Raw genomic sequence first — 17,893 nt, 5'->3', positions numbered from 1 at the left:
ATTTCTAATGGATCCTTGTATTGAGATTTCAGCGGTTGTCCATCCAAATTGTTCATCCACTTTTCTTTCGGTGTAGAGAAGGAAATATTTCTGAATAGTGTAAATGAGAAAAACTTTGATTTCAGCTATTAAAATATCTAAATGTTATTTCTTGAATTCTAAAGCAGGGGTGTCAAAGTCCCGACGACATGTCGTCATGTGATGTATCACAACTTTTTTCCCTTTCGCTAAGCGTGGATGGGCATGGCCAGCATGAGCCACATCCGGCCCACAGGCCATGAGTTTGACACTCCTGTTCTAGAATATTCTTACTGAGCAGAATTACTGGCTTTTTGCCTATTTTATCTATCAAATATTTTAAATAAAGCAGGATATCATCAATCTTTCCTGCAAAAATAAATTTTACTATTTCCTCCTTTGTAGCCAGTGTTTTTGGAGACTTGTCATTTACTTACCCAATTTTTACAGACAGTAAAATCTCTTATATATCAGTTATGGATATAGTTCATCCTGAAGCAATTATTTTTTTCTAAACTCTCCAAGTCTCAAGCAGCCTCTGTTGGTAGGTATCAAATCATAACAAGAAAGCTCCCAATTGAATGCATGCTAATAGGCACTGCATTGTTACATAAAATCCCAGCTGAATTATCTGTGTTTACAGCATTATGCCCTCTGTTTTAAATTATTTTAATTTTTTTAACTTGATATTAAAGAAATGTTCCTGTATGTTGACATCATAGAATTCATGGTTGGTCTTCAATTCATTTGTCTTTAGTACACTCCCCATCCCTTCCCCTTTTTTTTCAACTTTAGATGGAAACCCTTTATTTTTAGAGTAACATGGATGTTGTTTTACTATTATTCAAGTTGGAAAGAAAAGATAATGAAATGACTGATTGGTATGAAAAAATGACAGTCTACATTACCATTATGCATACACAACTCCTATTTAGTAACTCTGCCCCACATTCATAAGCAGGTTGGATTTGATTTAAATCATGATTTAAATCACTAGTAAAAAGGCTTGATTTAAATCAACTCGATTTAAATCATAATTTTTAAAGAGCAAATGCTATTTCTGTCCTGCAGCGGCTCCTCCTCTGACCCGCTGTTGACTGACCAACAGTCCCATTCACTTTAATGGGACAGCTGGTGATACAGCAGTGACACAATAATGTGAGGAACGTGGTGGGCAACAGGTGAGTGGATGCCTGCCAGCAGGCACAGCCATGATAGATTTGAAATGAGAGGTGCTCTTTAAATGTAAGGACTCATTCTTGCTGGTAGTTAGAATCTTTAATATTATTATTTGCAAGCAAAATGAAAGTTTTCTATTTAGCTCTCAGAGCTTGCATTCATTGAATGAATTTACCAAAAATGTAAATATTGCAGAATATATAGCCTCATACTATATAACTAAGCTCCATTTTATACTAAATAAACTAAATTATTAATGTATCTTAAATAGAAAACTATCTTTAGATAGAGTTTTACTTCAAAAGCATTTTATTAAAATGAATTTGATAAAAAACGATTTAAATTTTAAAAATCTATTTTTTATTTTTTTTTAATCATCGATTTTTACACTTTGTTCATAAGCCTACTTATAAACAAATGAAAATGATAAAAATTAGGAAAAAAACAAAATATAAATTCTTTGGTATTGGCCAAATGCTATTTGTAAGAAATATAAAAAGGAAATGTCCATAAGGACATGAGAACAAGTTAAAAGGAAAGAAACCCTGCTTCCAAAAAGATGATGACATTTTCCCCAAAAGAATGTTTACGTGTATATGTGCACATATGTAATTTTTAAGTAGGCAGTGAAGAGTAATAATGTTGCACAAGTAGGAGTGAAAGGAGAAAGTTTTTTGCAAGATTTTTAAATAGGAGGTGTCATAACTGAGAGAACATAAAACTCCCTTGAACTGGAAGACATAGTAGGGGTAATTTAATGATTTATTTAAATAAATAAAAAAGTTTAAGAAAATTTAATGCAGTAGTGGGATTGAAGAATAAAGATTTGCATTAGCTTCTTGATTTAGAAAGCAAAATAGGAGACCAACAATTATAAATTAATTAAGAGGATTGGTACCTCCATCTCTCAATAAACCTTACATGGAGGGAGATTGTAGTCAGATGAAGGGATAAACTACAGTTTGATAGCAGTAGCACTTAGACTTACATATCCCTTTACAGTGCTTTACAGCCCTCTCTAAGTAGTTTAAAGAGTCAGCATATTGCCCCCAAACAATTTGGGTTCTCATTTTAGCCACCTCGGAAGAATGAAAGTCTGAATCAATCTTGAGCCTGGTGAGATTTGAATTGCCAAATTGCAGGCAGCCAGCAATCAGCAGAAGTAGCCCGCAGTACTGCACTCTAACCTCTGCACTGCTGCGCCTGGTGGATGCTATAAATGTTCTTTTTATTATATTGATAAATAATAAATACAATTTACAGGTTTTATATTTAATGTTTAGCTTGTTAAATCTGAGCTACTTTGAAATTATTTTGGGGTTAAATTGATAGGACTATGTTAAACTGAAGGGAAGTTGAGTTTTAGGGAAGGGATCTTTGTTCTGCTTTGCCTAGGAATATGGGTAAAAAAGACATTGATAAATATCTTCTCTAGTTTACAATATAAAGCCTTGTAACAAGCAACCAAGAATTGGGGTGGGAGGTGATAACGGACAATCCCTGGTGCAAATAAGTGGTTAATATTGGAAATGAACAAGAGATTTAAAGTAATAAAGAAACCCTACAAATTTAGAAGAAAGAAAATGTCCCTTTATTTTCAAATACAAAATCAGATTCAAGTAAAATGCAAATTGAACCTGACAATTAATAACAAATGTTGAGTATTAAGCAGTCTATATTGGCGGAAGATTAACAAAAAAACTATTTTTTATATTTTATCAAGAACTGAGCACAGAGGAATTAACAACTTTTCACATTAAGATAAAAGAGACATGTTAGAGAAGAGAAAAAGAAGAGTTGAATCATAATAACCATATTAGACTTTTGTATTGAAACACAGATAGTAAGAAAATACAGGTTGTCTTTGACTCAAAACAATTCATTCAGCAACCATTCAAAAATTATAATAGCACTGAAAGAAGGAATCTTAGAACTTGTATCTAAACTTACAGCCATATATCACCCCAATAATCACATAAATACTATTCAGGCATTTTGCAGTCTGTCCATTCTTATAACCAACCACAGGGACACTGCAGCTGTGACCCAAGAATTGCTTCTGCTCACAAGATATTACCTGCTTCCAGCTTCTGTACAGAAAGGCTGCAAGGTGGATTGTCTGGTTTCTTTGCAAAGATGATCTTTGAAAAAGATAAGTGGAGTAAGGTATGACTAGGAGAGGAGGTCCAAAGGTGTAGAATCCATCTGGATGGGAAAGTGTGCATTGCAAGAGTGCCTAGGGTTGGAGAAGGTCCAGGCCATGTGTGATCTGGAGAGGTGCTGCAGTGTGGTCTATGCCTCCATCTCCCAGGACTTTGCCCCATCCTTTGAGGCACCCTGTGCTCCACTTAATGATCAGTGTGGGCACATTGACTGCAATAAGGAAAGCAGGAATTGTGGATATTATGTGAGACCATTACATGGGGACTTCATTTAACCACTATGACTTACAATCATAATTCAATTGTGGTAATAAGTTCGGGACTATTTGTACTGATAGCACCATCTGAAAGAGGAGAAGAGGATATTGTTAGACATCCCTAAAATGGGTCATAGAGGGATCAGTATTAGTAAAGAAGAAATATCCAAGATTACCCCTAAATTTTAATGTCTACTCTTAGAAAAGAAAGTATATACTATAATGGAGAGAAGAGCAACTAACTGCTAGACTTTTAACAATTATTTTCTACATTTATAACAATTATTATAAATCAACAATTCAGGTTTGAAAAAATGAAATCCCTCCCCTTTAAAAACAATATTAGAAGACTTTTGATGGTTATTTCAATGAAATATTTAATAAATACAATATAACAAACAAAGAATTAATTGAGGAGTTATGATATAATCTATATAAATGTAATAGTATTGGGGGAAAATACTTCCAAAATGGAGATAATGAAGAAACAAACAAAAGAAATATGTGAGACAGGGAGAATAAAGCTGGATCAACATTCATATTAGCTATAATTCTTTACAAGATAGAAAGTATGAAGAAAATAGGTGTATACAATTAAATAGTCTGATGGACTCTTTTGTGGAACCATAGAAATAGTTAAAATTCTTGATCAAAATCTTTTAAGCAGAAGTTATATTATAAGACAGATAAATGGTATTCTTTCTCAGAAAAACAAAAAATAAGTATCGAGGTCATGGACAACTGAATGCAGGCTGCCAGAAAATAAATTTGTGGAAAAAATGAGCATTTCTAGGATTTTTTAAAAACTTTCTCTGATTAACTAGGATAATTATATTAAACAGATAAACTAAAAATGGAAATGTCCAACAAAATATATAAAACTATATATGGTTTTTATATTTATGTAGCTGAATTGTAAAAATGTAAATAGAGAAAAACCAGCCCTACTGAAGATAGTATAAACAAATTTGAATAGGGAAGTCAGATAAAGTTGTAAGTAATAATCAGGATTCAATATATTCTGTGAGCAGTTTAATAAAAGGTATAAAAGAAAACCCTCAAGAATATTATGTAGTTTAAGTGGGAAAAAAATCTGAAACAATCTTGATTATAGAGGACCAGCATCCTAATGAAATGTATTCAGACCACAGGTAAGTGCTCTTTACTGGGCATTTGAATTACATTCATGCCTACTATTATCTCCCTGAATTGCAGTAACTATTCCTGCTTCTAAAGTACTGTGTGTGTGTCATCAACCTTGAAAAACAGAACAGTTTGTTTCTAATTCACCTTAACTCTTAACTGACTAAGAATAAAACTTTGTTTTATCTTGAAAAAAAAGCATTGCAATAACTCAGTGTAGAACGACTGGTGACCAAAAATGATCAATTAACTCAGCAAGTTGTTCTACTCATTTGAAGCAATGCAGACTTAGGCAGCAGCAGGAGTGGCAACTTGCCCCTATCAAAAATATCCTATTGTTTGTTGAAAGGTTTGGTGGAATTTCATGTCAATTCTCTGGAGATTCTCAGTCATTTAGGTCACAATTGTCACAAAGATGCTTTTCCAAAAGGTAATTGGAGTTTGTTTTTCTTTGAAGACATTTTGTTTCTCACCAAGAAGCTTCTTCGGTTATCTCAGTTTCCTACCTTCTGGGCTCAGTGTCATTTATATGACTCTAAAAACTTTCCATTAGATGGAGTTAAAGTTGGGTTTGTCATAAGTTTACTGAAGAGAGCAACTGCTAAATGGCTATACCATTGTTAGAACAGCAAAGACCTTTATTGGATAATATGTTAAATTTAGCCAGCATTGATAAACTATGTATTCTGTTCCAGTGAAGGCATGAACAACTAATGCTACTTTTAGGAACACACTTTCTGTGTCCAAATATACAAGTAACTTCAAATTGATTAGTTAGGATCTAACGTGGAATGAAGCAGTCTTGATTGATCAACTCCAGGAAGGTTGGCTGATGAAATTCTAGATGAGTTGGTGAGAACCAAATATCAGATACTCTGCAAGAACTAATACAGCTCTGGCTATGAAGTTACAGCAAAAAAAGAGAGTAGAAATTGAGGATGCAAGCCTATTACCAAGTTGCTGCCCCTTGTGAATAGTGAAACATGAAAGGATTTTAACAGAAGAACCCATATAGGTTAGGGTGCATGCCCACATTTAACTGAAACAGAAAAGTCAGACAGTGGAGGACACTTGGCTGCCACAAGCTCTCTTAAGAAACCAAACACAAATTTGGAAACAGATTTTGCCCAAACCAAGTGTAGCATAGTGTTCTGTTTAAACATCTGATAATGTTATTTTGCTCTTCCTTGCATGCCAGAAATACTCAAGCTATGAATGACTTGAGAAACTGCCAATTTTATAGACTTCAAGACTAGGGAGAAGGTGCGCGCCAAAGAAATAGGAAGCAGCTTAATCCATATCTGTGAGAGAGGATGAAGATAGCCCCTCCCTAATAGTTGATAGAGTATATTATAGATACAAATAGTAGAGTTATCAGTCAGGAAAGAGTTTGTCTATAGAAGTGAAAAAATAAAAAATAAACATAGCTTGGAAAAATCACTACGTTATTTTTTGTTTTAGGCCTGACAGTACTGAAGGAATTTGTATCCAATTTTGATTTTGTCCTAGCACTGCCCTTTATTTTCCTAGCACACTACTCAAAAGCTAACTGGGCCTCTAGTTATTATATATTCCAAATTTTATTATTTTTCAAAACTTTATTAAATTACAAATAAGCATAAAAAGCAAAGAAAAACCGTTTTTAAAAGGGAAAGGAATGGGTAAAACAAAATTGGAGAGTGCAAATAAAAAGGGGAAAACTATTGAAAAAAGATAACTTTCAACTTATTTCGATACAGATAAAAACCTAAAAATCAGTAATGCTTTGAATAAATCATAACAAGCACTTGTATCATCATAAGTAAATCAAATCAAAATGTAAGGTTAACATTTCATTTCTTTCCATTTCAAACAAAAATCTAAGAGTAGGTTCCAAGAAGAAACAAAGCTAGATAAAGTTATCTCTTTATTCAAAGCAATTAATTTCTCAACTCCTTAATTTTACCATCTATTTTTACATTATGAGTATATGTGAGGCCTTCCATCTGTTCCATGCAGAATCCTTGCTGCTATTGTCTGTATAAAAAAAAGTCCCTTTTTTTTCAACCTTGTCTATATATTCTCCCATAAATGAAGCATTATTTGGTAACCAAATAATAAATGTTGCCCATTTTATCATATAGCCTTTAACACATGTATCATTCATTATTTATTATCATTACAGATTGGTATTATCACATCCCCCTGAAACGATCAGAGGAACAAGTTAGTTCAGAAGTTGCACAACAGCCAACATCTCAGATTCCAGGTCTTGGTGATTTTGGGGATACTCACAATGACATTACCTTTGGGGGTCGAAGAAAGTGGATCAAGGATACTGATTCAGAATATGTAAAATTGGCAAAGCAAGGTGGTCGACCAGGTGATTTAATTAAACAAATATCAAAGCTATTCAAAAGGTTTATGTGAGTATTTTTATGTGAAGACAAAGAAAGAAATTACTGTTAGAAATGTTGGAAACTGAAGATAGAATATAACAAAAGGAAGCATGAACATTTTATTTTTCCATCTGACAGTGTCGTTCTTAGTTTTTCAAGGGCTTCTCTTACCCATTTTAAGACTCTGAACAATAAGAAAACATCTTAGATCTCTCTTGCTACTTATGAGACCATGTTATTTTTGGTTTTTTGCTTCAATTCCAGTGGGGTACTGCAAGGCTGTCTTAGTCTCAGTACTCTTCAATATCAATGACTTAGACAAGGGGATAGAAGGGGAACTAGTCAAATTTGCAGATGACACCAAGCTGGCAAAAATAGCCAATACTCCAGATACAGAAGGATTTTGACAGGGTTAAACATTGGGCCCTATCTAACAAAATGAAATTCAGTGTAGAGAAAAGTAAGATTTATATTTAGACAAGAAAAAAACAAATGCACAGCTATAGAATAGATAGTACCTGGCTCAACAGGAGTAATTGTGAAAGAGAGCTTGCAGCCCTAGTGTGCAGTCACTTATATATGAACCAGTAGTGTGCTTCAGTTGCCATAAAAGCCAACACAGCCTTAGGCTGCATTAATCTACAGTGGGGCAAAAAAGTATTAGTCAGCCACTAATTGTTCAAGTTCTCCCACTTAAAAAGATGAGAGTGGCCTGTAATTGACATCATAGGTAGATCTCAACTATGAGAGACAAAATGAGAAAACAAATCCAGACAATCATGTTGTCTGATTTTGAAAGAATTTTTTTACAAATTATGGTGGAAAATAAGTATTTGGTCACCTACAAACAAGCAAGATTTCTGGCTCTCACAGACTTGTAACTTCTTCTTTAAGAGGCTCATCTGCCCTCCACTCATTACCTGTATTAATGGCACCTGTTTGAACTTGTTAGCAGTATAAAAGAGACCTGTCCACAACCTCAAACAGTCACACTCCAAACTCCAGTATGGTGAAGACCAAAGAGCTATCGAAGGACACCAGAAACAAAATTGTAGAGATGCACCAGGCTGGGAAGACTGAATCTGCAATAGGCAAGCAGCTTGGTGTGAAGAAATCAACTGTGGAAGCAATAATTAGAAAATGGGAGACATACAAGACCACTGATAATCTCCCTCGATCTGGGGCTCCACGCAAGATATCACCCCGTGGGGTCAAAATGATCACAAGAATGGTGAGCAAAAATCCCAGAACCACACGGAGGGACCTAGTGAATGACCTGCAGAGAGCTGGGACCAACGTAACAAAGGCTACCATCAGTAACACAGTACGCCGCCAGGGACTCAGATCCTGCAGTGCCAGATGTGTCCCCCTGCTTAACCAGTACATGTCCAGGCCCGTCTGAAGTTTGCTAGAGAGCATTTGGATGATCCAGAAGAGGATTGGGAGAATGTCATATGGTCAGATGAAACCAAAGTAGAACTGTTTGGTAGAAACACAACTCATCGTGTTTGGAGGAGAGAGAATGCTGAGTTGCATCCAAAGAACACCATACCTACTGTGAAGCATGGGGGTGGCAACATCATGCTTTGGGGCTGTTTCTCTGCAAAGTGACCAGGACGACTGATCCGTGTACAGGAAAGAATGAATGGGGCCATGTATCGTAAGATTTTGAGTGCAAACCTTCATCAGCAAGGGCATTGAAGATGAAACTTGGCTGAGTCTTTCAGCATGACAGTGATCCCAAAAACACCACCCAGGCAACAAAGGAGTGGCTTCGTAAGAAGCATTTCAAGGTCCTGGAGTGGCCTAGCCAGTCTCCAGATCTCAACCCCATAGAAAATATTTGGAGGGAGTTGAAAGTCCGTGTTGCCCAGCAACAACCCCAAAACATCACTGCTGTAGAGGAGATCTGCATGGAGGAATGGGCCAACATACCAGAAACAATGTGTGCCAATCTTGTGAAGACTTACAGAAAACGTTTGACCTCTGTCATTGCCAACAAAGGATATATAACAAAGTATTGTGATGAACTTTTGATATTAACCAAATATTTATTTTCCACCATAATTTACAAAAAAATTCTTTCAAAATCAGACAATGTGATTGTCTGGATTTGTTTTCTCATTTGTCTCTCATAGTTGAGGTCTACCTATGATGTCAATTATAGGCCTCTCTCATCTTTTTAAGTGGGAGAACTTGTACAATTGGTGGTTGACTAAATACTTTTTTGCCCCACTGTATGTACGTGTGTGCGTGTGTGTGTGTGTGTGTAGGGAGGGGGGGAGGGAGAGAGAGAGCGAGAGAGAGAGAGAGAGCGCCAAGGACCATTCACTCATCACGAAATCTCCAGAACTGTAAAGCCTACAAACATGAAATTCGGCACGTATATTCCTCTTGGCTTCCAGGTGCTCCCTAAGAAAGGATTTTTGGAAATGACCATCAGATCATCAATATTTCTTATACAGTATTATATTGACCTGTGTCAATGCTTAAGGAGTTAGACATTCTACTACTCCTCCCTACCTGAAAGGAACTCTGTTCCAACTGTCAGTTGCCTTATATGGGCTTGGCCACCACATGACTCATCCAGCCTGCGGGCTGGCCTGATCACATGGTTTCGTAGAGAAGCACGGGTATCCAGCTAGTAAAGGGATAAAATCAAGATATGTGAAGTGTTAATACCATTTTATAATGCCTTAGTAAGACCACACTTGGAATATTGCATCCCACTATGGTTGCCACTATATAAAAGAGATGTTGAGAGTCTAGAAAGAGTCCAAAGAAGAGCAACAAAGATGATTAGGGGACTGAAGGCTAAAACATATGAAGAACAGTTGAAGGAATTGGGTATGTCATCTTCTGGAGCTCCTCAGCAAACCAATGTGCACCTAGAGTGAATGCATCATGAGAGGCCATATAGGAATAATATAATCTAAGGTGACAGTCACCCATCCACTCCAGGCAGCAGTTAGGGTCCAATCCAAATTGCTCACTAAATCTTTAGGGAAAACCCCAGGCTCTCTTTAGAACCCCATTTGATTCATCAATTGCCTGGAGGAAGCCAATTGAATAAGCTCTGTCTCTCTAAAGGAATGGGAGAATCAAAAGAGAATCAAAAGACAACCAAGGAATAATATGTCTACAATTGATCCTAATGTCCACCACCACTTCAGGATAAAAACTAGACCCAGCATGTGAACATTGACATGCGCCTCACTGTCAGTTATTTGGGACAGATCTCAGAAGCCACACTCTTCTGAGCCTCCCCAGATTCAGTTACCCAATAGCAAATTGAACCCCCAAAGATCAACAGCCTTTAGGACTCTATTGTCAATCCAGCAACAGAATCAGGTAGCAAGGTGGGTGATAACACCAACAATCCCAACTGTTCCCTTATACTGAATCTCAATTACAATACCTCACATCTGGCTATCTTGGAGCAGAGTCCCTGAAATATCAAATTGTAATATTAAATTTATCCAAAACTGTAAAATAACTTCTACATTTTAAAATCAATCTATTTCCGAATACTCTTCAGTTTATAAATTATTGTCATACATGTTATTTTCAATATTCAGGGAAATCTCTGGTAGCTAATATAATCAAATTGGCAAGGGGCATGTACAAGTGGGAGTGATCAGCAAGCGTGGAAGAATCCTGAGGTTTGCAGGAGCATAATATTTTTTAATAAAAAAAAAAGAATTAAGATTGTGATTCTCTTGAATGTTCAATGTCTTAGAGTACATATAGCAGAGAAGAAACGAAATGAAGGGAAAGCAAAATAAATTATTCTGGAGATATGGCTTTTATATGACATTTTGATTTCTTTTAAATATTAAATATTTCTCTTATTTTCCTGAAAGGTGAATAATTTGTTTTTCAAATATCATTGTAAAGTAATTTTTTTAAAGAATCTACAGTAGCATAATATGAAACAGTTAAACACTGTCTTCCACATCATGTTATTCCTACTTCAAATACAGCCATCAATAGATTTTAAAAGCAAAATGTAAAAAAAGAGGAGATTGCATGAAAATCTCTTTTATATTTAGATATTGTTCTCCTTTAGTGGATTCATATAAAAGCATTTTTAATATTTTTACTTGCTCTAACAGTATGTAGGAAACAGAATTTATTTGATTATCTTTTTAAAAAATCTGCAGTTGTTTAAATATATTTTATATTTTTAAATATCTTTAAGATTTACTGAGACATTTACCCCCTACTCCACAAAAAGTATCCCTGGGGCCTTACGGTGCACCTGAATGGTACTCACATCATAGCAAAAAAGCAGCCAATGACTCTAAGTAAGTATTCTGTCTTCATGAGAAGTGTTAATTTAATTTTACAATGAGGGAATGGTTTTGTTGAATGTTGAAATTTTTAAAAAATGTTCCATCGCTTGTTTATGTCTTGCACTTTGATGGGAAAAACTATATTGAATAATGGTAACATTTGTGCCTCCAGATCTCATTCCCCAGCAATTCCAGACTACATGATTCATGAAGAATTTAAATCGGATCAACCAGCCAGCTATGAACCTAAAAAGGGCCCTTTTGATTTTGATATGAAAAGTGTTTGGCAAAGGGATGCTGAAGACAAAGAGAACAAAGAGAAAAGAGAGGTAGGATTGTGCTATTCCTAGCTGTTCTATTGCTTATTTTTTAAAATGATGCTAGTATTTCAGTTAGATTTTAAAAAAATTAAATATGAAAATAGATTTACTGTTTTTAGGCTATTCAAAACAAGATTAGTTATGCATGTGGAGAACTTTTTGTTGCAATATGCTTGCAATACAGTCTTAAATATGTATACTTGGAGGCATATTCCACTGGAACTAGTGTTTTTTACTAGTAGTTTAAGAATTTTAGTCCGAAAATTGTGTGTATGAAACATAAAACATAAATATTGTAAAAAATCTATTAGAAAATAATAGGTAGCAATACATAGTTTTAACTAACTATACTACGTATTATGGGTTAGTATTTAATAAAGGAGAATATCTGTAGTTCAGGGTCCTTGAGGGGTCTTTGGTGCTCTGAGCTTGGTTGTTTTCTTGCAGACCATACCCAAACTAGATAACATCATCCGTGCTAGTGATTAGGGATTAGTCTTTAAAGAGCTCTAAGGGCTTTCCTGTGCATACTTACTGTATATACTCGAGTATAGGCCGACCCGAATATAAGCCGAGGCACCTAATTTTACCACAAAAAACTGGAAAAGTTATTGACTCGAGTATAAGCCTAGGGTGGGAAATGCAGCAGCTACCGGTAAATTTCAAAAATAAAAATAGATACCAATAATGTTTTTCAAAGCCATTGTAAAAATTTGCTCTGGATAACAAATTATTATCACACAATACCGGTGTATTCAATGAAATACTTCACTCACCTCATGATGCTGATGTCCCGCTGTGATGATGATGTCCCGTGCAGCCGCGGGAGCGATGTCCCACCTCCTATGACACATGGCACAGTGATTCCTATCATTGGATCACTGTACCAGAGGAGGTGGGACATCGCTATGTGGCTGCTTGCCATAACAAGGAGGAGGTGGGACATCGTTGCAGAGCGACAGGAGGGGGAGGAAGGGGAATCGTAAGACAGCCCTGCATTACATTAGAACGTGAGGAGGGGTGATGGTGCGGTGCGCGCTGCGCGGCAAACTGACACAGAGGGAGGGGAAACTCACAGGGGCGCCGGGCCATTCACGAGCGTCACCCAGCGGCATGGCCCCGCCCCTTTTTCTCCTCCATTTCGGGCAAATTTTTCACTGACTCGAGTATAAGCCGAGGCGGCTTTTTTCAGCCCAAAAAGTGGGCTGAAAAACTCTGCTTATACTTGAGTATATACGGTATGTAAGCATATTATGTATGCTTATTCAAATAAATCTCAATCACAGGGTTCTTATATAGTGCTTATTAATAAATCAGAATTTACAAACTGTAGGGAATGGATTTATACATTATGCTTAGCCAAAACCAAACAGAAAAACTTAAGGCTTTATGCACCCTTCAACCAATTATTTGAGCTCAAAGGTCTATGTCTAGTGTGGAAGATATCTTGAATTCAGAACAATTGTTTTGAATATGAAATTGTTGATATGGAAGTTTTCCAGAATGCTTGAAACATTCCAATATATCCCATACATTAAATATAGATATTTTGAATTCAAAATGTGCTTTTCCATATTGAAAACATTTTGCCTACCTTTAATACAACAAAATTGTTTGTGATGGCAGGTTCTACTAATTTGCTATTTTGCTTACTAAAATGTGTATAAATTAAGGATCTAGAATACTTAGATTAAAGATTGATCCAATCTTATGTATATAATACTAAATCAGGCCTTATATATAGAATAGTATTCTATTTCATATTAACCCTTTAGTTTTAAACATGTTTAAGAGACTTACTGGTCTCTTGCCAGTTTCCATAGAAAACATAAGCCAAGCATAAGTCTCTTTTCCTAATACTTTTGTAATCCTGGTTAATTGGAAGCTCATTTCTTCTTTTCTATTTTGGCTAATAACAACCTCTTTGAGTTTGAGGAAGGCACATTCTTTTCCTCACTTCTTGCTTTGAAAAATCAACCTCAGTGTTTGAAAAAACAATGGAATCGTCTGAGCAATGTAAGAATTAGTCTGCTTGTGAATGAATGCTACTTTAAGCAAGCCTATTTTCCTGCAGGAATAATAGCTGTTTAAAGACTAGATTAAAGTAAGTTAACAAAAAACATAGTTACTAATTGCAGATAAAAAGAAGTGTTACATTGTAATTTGGATATCCTATACAAATAGTTCTCGCTTAATGACCAGACGATTAATAATCAAATTTATGACAGACTCCCATAGCCTATAATCCAATTTTGAAGTTCTGACAGCTGCACACATATATATGATAATAGGCTCACATTTATAGCTTTTTGTAATTCCCACTGTCACATGACCATGATTCTCAGCACTTTTTTTAAATTTCCAGGGTTTGATTCTGGATTCTGAAAAAAAAATTCATTGGCTAAAAGGGATTTGCTTAAAGACCCCAGCAGTTGCTTAATAACTGCCACAAAGCAGGTCATAAAATTGTGTATATCACATAGTGATCTGCTTAACAAGTCCAGCAATTTATGACTATAATTTTGGACTCAATTACAATTGTAAGTCGAGAACTATGAACCAAATCACAACTTGGTTTAGTACATCATGTGAACGAAGTCATTAACAGGTTCCATTTATATATTGTTGAAATAATCTTTAAAAAAAAAAAAAAAAAACACAAATATATCATCATTTGTCAATCATTAAGACATTGAAATACAATTTTTTTTTGTTGTGTATACCCCTCCCTCCCTCCACCCCCCCATCCCCCCTCCTCCTTCCCCCCCCCCGACTTCCCAGAACCCGTACACGGTATGGATTTTTAACTAACACAGTCTAAAATCTATTGAGAAAAAAGAAATAAAGAAATAAATGACATTCTAGATTGAACGTAGCTTCTTCTTACTGAACTAACTTTTAACAGTTTAAATCATTTCTGATCTTAAGCATAGGCTAACTGGAATTTCTTAGTCCCGTATTTATTTTGTATATAGTCAATCCATTTTTTCCAGTCTCGTTTATATCTCTCATTTGAATGATCTTTGAGATATGCCGATATTTTAGCCATTTCAGCTAAGTTTGTTACTTTCAATGTCCATTCTTGGATTGTAGGCAAGTCTTCCTTCTTCCAATATTGCGCCACCAACAGTCTTGCTGCAGTTATCAGGTGCAGAATCAAATTGGTCTCTACCACTGTAAAATCAGTACATATACCTAGTAAAAATAACTGAGGAATAAACTTTATCCTTTTTTTAAAAACATTTTGCATGACCCACCATATTTTTATCCAAAATGCCTTAACCTTTTGGCAGGTCCACCATATATGATAATATGTAGCATCGAGAGAACCACACCTCCAACATTTAGGCTGTACATTCGGATACATAGAAGCCAACTTTTTAGGATCTAAATGCCATCTATAAAACATCTTGTAAAAATTTTCTCTCAGATTTTGAGCTTGTGTAAATTTCACATTTCTTACCCAAATTCTTTCCCATGTATCCAACATTATTGGTTCCTCAATATTTTGAGCCCATTTTATCATACAATCTTTAACTAATTCTGTTTCCGAATCCATCTGTATTAATACATTATATATCCTCTTTATATGCATTAAGCTTTGATCTCTTATTTGTTTAAACAGATTATCCTCAACTTGAATAAAGCCAATTTTTTGATCTATTTTCCACCTAGCCTGTAATTGCCCATACTGGAACCATGTTTGAACTACCTTCTCCTCTTTTAATACCTCTAAAGATTTTAATTGTAATACCCCCCTTTCCGGGGTAAGAAGCTGTCTGTAAGTAAATCTGTCCTGTTTTTGTGCTGTATTCATATTTTCAATTGCATGTCTAGGAATTGCCCACATGGGTATCTTGTCATTTAATTTATATTGGTATTTCTTCCAAACCCGCAATAAAGCATTTCTCAAAATATGACTTTTAAAGTTCTTATCCAATTTTTTGTTGAATAACAGGTAAGCATGCCAACCAAATACCAGATCGTGTCCCTCAATGTTCAATATTCTATCATTGGTTAAATGAATCCAATCACTAATTACAGATAATGCCACTGCATCATAATATAGTTTTAAATTAGGTAGTTTCAATCCTCCTCTCTCGCGTACATCTTGCATTATTTTCATCTTTACCCTCGGCTTCCTTCCTGCCCACACAAATTTGTTGATACCCTTCTGCCATTCTAAAAGGTTCGCATCTTTTTTAAGTATAGGTAACATTTGGAAAAGAAATAAAAATTTTGGTAAAATGTTCATTTTCACTGCCGCTATCCTGCCCAGCAAAGATAAGTGCAATTTCTCCCATTTTTTCATCTCTGTCTGTATGCTATGCCAAAGTGGTTCATAATTATGCTTATATAATTTCCCATTTGAAGTTAAAATGTTAACTCCAAGATATTTGACTTTTTTAACTACCTCACATCCTAGCATCACTCCTAATTCTTCCTTTTGTTTAATATTCATATTTATAGCTAATATTTTGGTTTTTCCTAAGTTTATTTTAAAGCCAGACACTTGACCATATTGATTAATCGTATTCATTAAAACCATACTGGATTCCTGCGGTTGTTCCAATATTATGACCAAATCATCCGCAAAAGCGCGGACTCTATATTCTTGCTGCCTAATCTTGATCCCTTTTAAACCATCCAAGCCCCGTATTTTATTCAACAATACTTCCAAAGTTATAATAAACAATAATGGGGACAAAGGACAACCCTGTCTTGTACCTTTTCCAATTTGAAAAGAGTCTGTTAAACTTCCATTGACTATAATTTGTGCTGTTTGCTGTTGGTATATTGCTTTAATTGACTGTAAAAAATTATCTCCTATCTGCATTTTTTGCAATATCTTCAGCAGAAATTGCCAGTTAACTCGATCAAAGGCCTTCTCAGCATCCAAAAATATAAACGCAGCAGGGATCTGGTTGTTCTTTCCCAAATATTCTAATGCATTAATAATTAATCTGACATTACTTTTCATCTGTCTCCCTTGTATAAAACCTGTTTGGTCCGTATGTATCAATTGTTGAATGACCAACATTAACCTATTTGCTAATATTTTAATAAAAATTTTATAATCTACATTCAGTAATGAAATGGGTCTATAATTTTTGGGTTGAGTAGTATCTTGATCTTCTTTGGGTATCAAAGATATAAACGCTGTCTTCCAAGATGGAGGGACTTTACCTTCCGTTTGAATCATATTAAATAATTCTCTAAGAGGTTCTACCATTTCTAACTGTAAGTTTTTGTAGTAAACCGCTGTCAAGCCATCTGTACCTGGTGCTTTCCCTGGCTTTAATTGCTTAATTACCTGCAGGATTTCCCCCGAGGTTATTGGTTGATTCAATTTTTGCCTGTGTTCTTCTCTAACTGAAGGTATTTTCTCCTTGTCTAAATATTTGTCTATGTCTATGTCTACAAATAGTTCTCGCTTAATGACCAGACGATTAATAATCAAATTTATGACAGACTCCCATAGCCTATAATCCAATTTTGAAGTTCTGACAGCTGCACACATATATATGATAATAGGCTCACATTTATAGCTTTTTGTAATTCCCACTGTCACATGACCATGATTCTCAGCACTTTTTTTAAATTTCCAGGGTTTGATTCTGGATTCTGAAAAAAAAATTCATTGGCTAAAAGGGATTTGCTTAAAGACCCCAGCAGTTGCTTAATAACTGCCACAAAGCAGGTCATAAAATTGTGTATATCACATAGTGATCTGCTTAACAAGTCCAGCAATTTATGACTATAATTTTGGACTCAATTACAATTGTAAGTCGAGAACTATGAACCAAATCACAACTTGGTTTAGTACATCATGTGAACGAAGTCATTAACAGGTTCCATTTATATATTGTTGAAATAATCTACTGTAATCTAGCCGTAGTATTTAGAACTCTAAATGCTATAATTTATGCTTACAATTTCTGTATCTCAACTTAATTAAATTAACATTATGTGGATAGAATACATGTTGTTCTTCTACTCATGCACATTATTGCTGGCTTTTCCAACTTGTATGGCTAAACTTGATAATTAATTACTGTAAAATTCAAAAGGTTAAATTTCACTTTAGTATGGATTTTAAAATTATTTTTCATTTTATCCATTTAAAGTACTTTGAATATA

The 17,893-nt window shown here is 35.1% G+C and overlaps 1 protein-coding gene across 3 annotated transcripts in view; it reads left to right on the top strand.

Moving 5' to 3' along the window:
- CZH7orf57 (chromosome Z C7orf57 homolog) overlaps positions 1 to 17,893 on the top strand; it is an 83,938-nt gene that overhangs the window by 38,666 nt on the left and 27,379 nt on the right. For all 3 annotated transcript variants that reach the window (XM_032238226.1, XM_032238225.1, XM_032238228.1), the window contains exons 3-5: positions 6,924 to 7,121; positions 11,339 to 11,444; positions 11,605 to 11,761. In XM_032238226.1, the coding sequence (XP_032094117.1) occupies positions 6,924 to 7,121; positions 11,339 to 11,444; positions 11,605 to 11,761 (461 nt within the window). The remainder of the gene's footprint in view (positions 1 to 6,923; positions 7,122 to 11,338; positions 11,445 to 11,604; positions 11,762 to 17,893) is intronic.

This window comes from Thamnophis elegans, chromosome Z, assembly GCF_009769535.1.
Source record: "Thamnophis elegans isolate rThaEle1 chromosome Z, rThaEle1.pri, whole genome shotgun sequence".
Taxonomy (NCBI): domain Eukaryota; kingdom Metazoa; phylum Chordata; class Lepidosauria; order Squamata; family Colubridae; genus Thamnophis; species Thamnophis elegans.
Note: the sequence above shows the minus strand (reverse complement) of the source record. Positions and strands in the feature narration are given on the sequence as shown.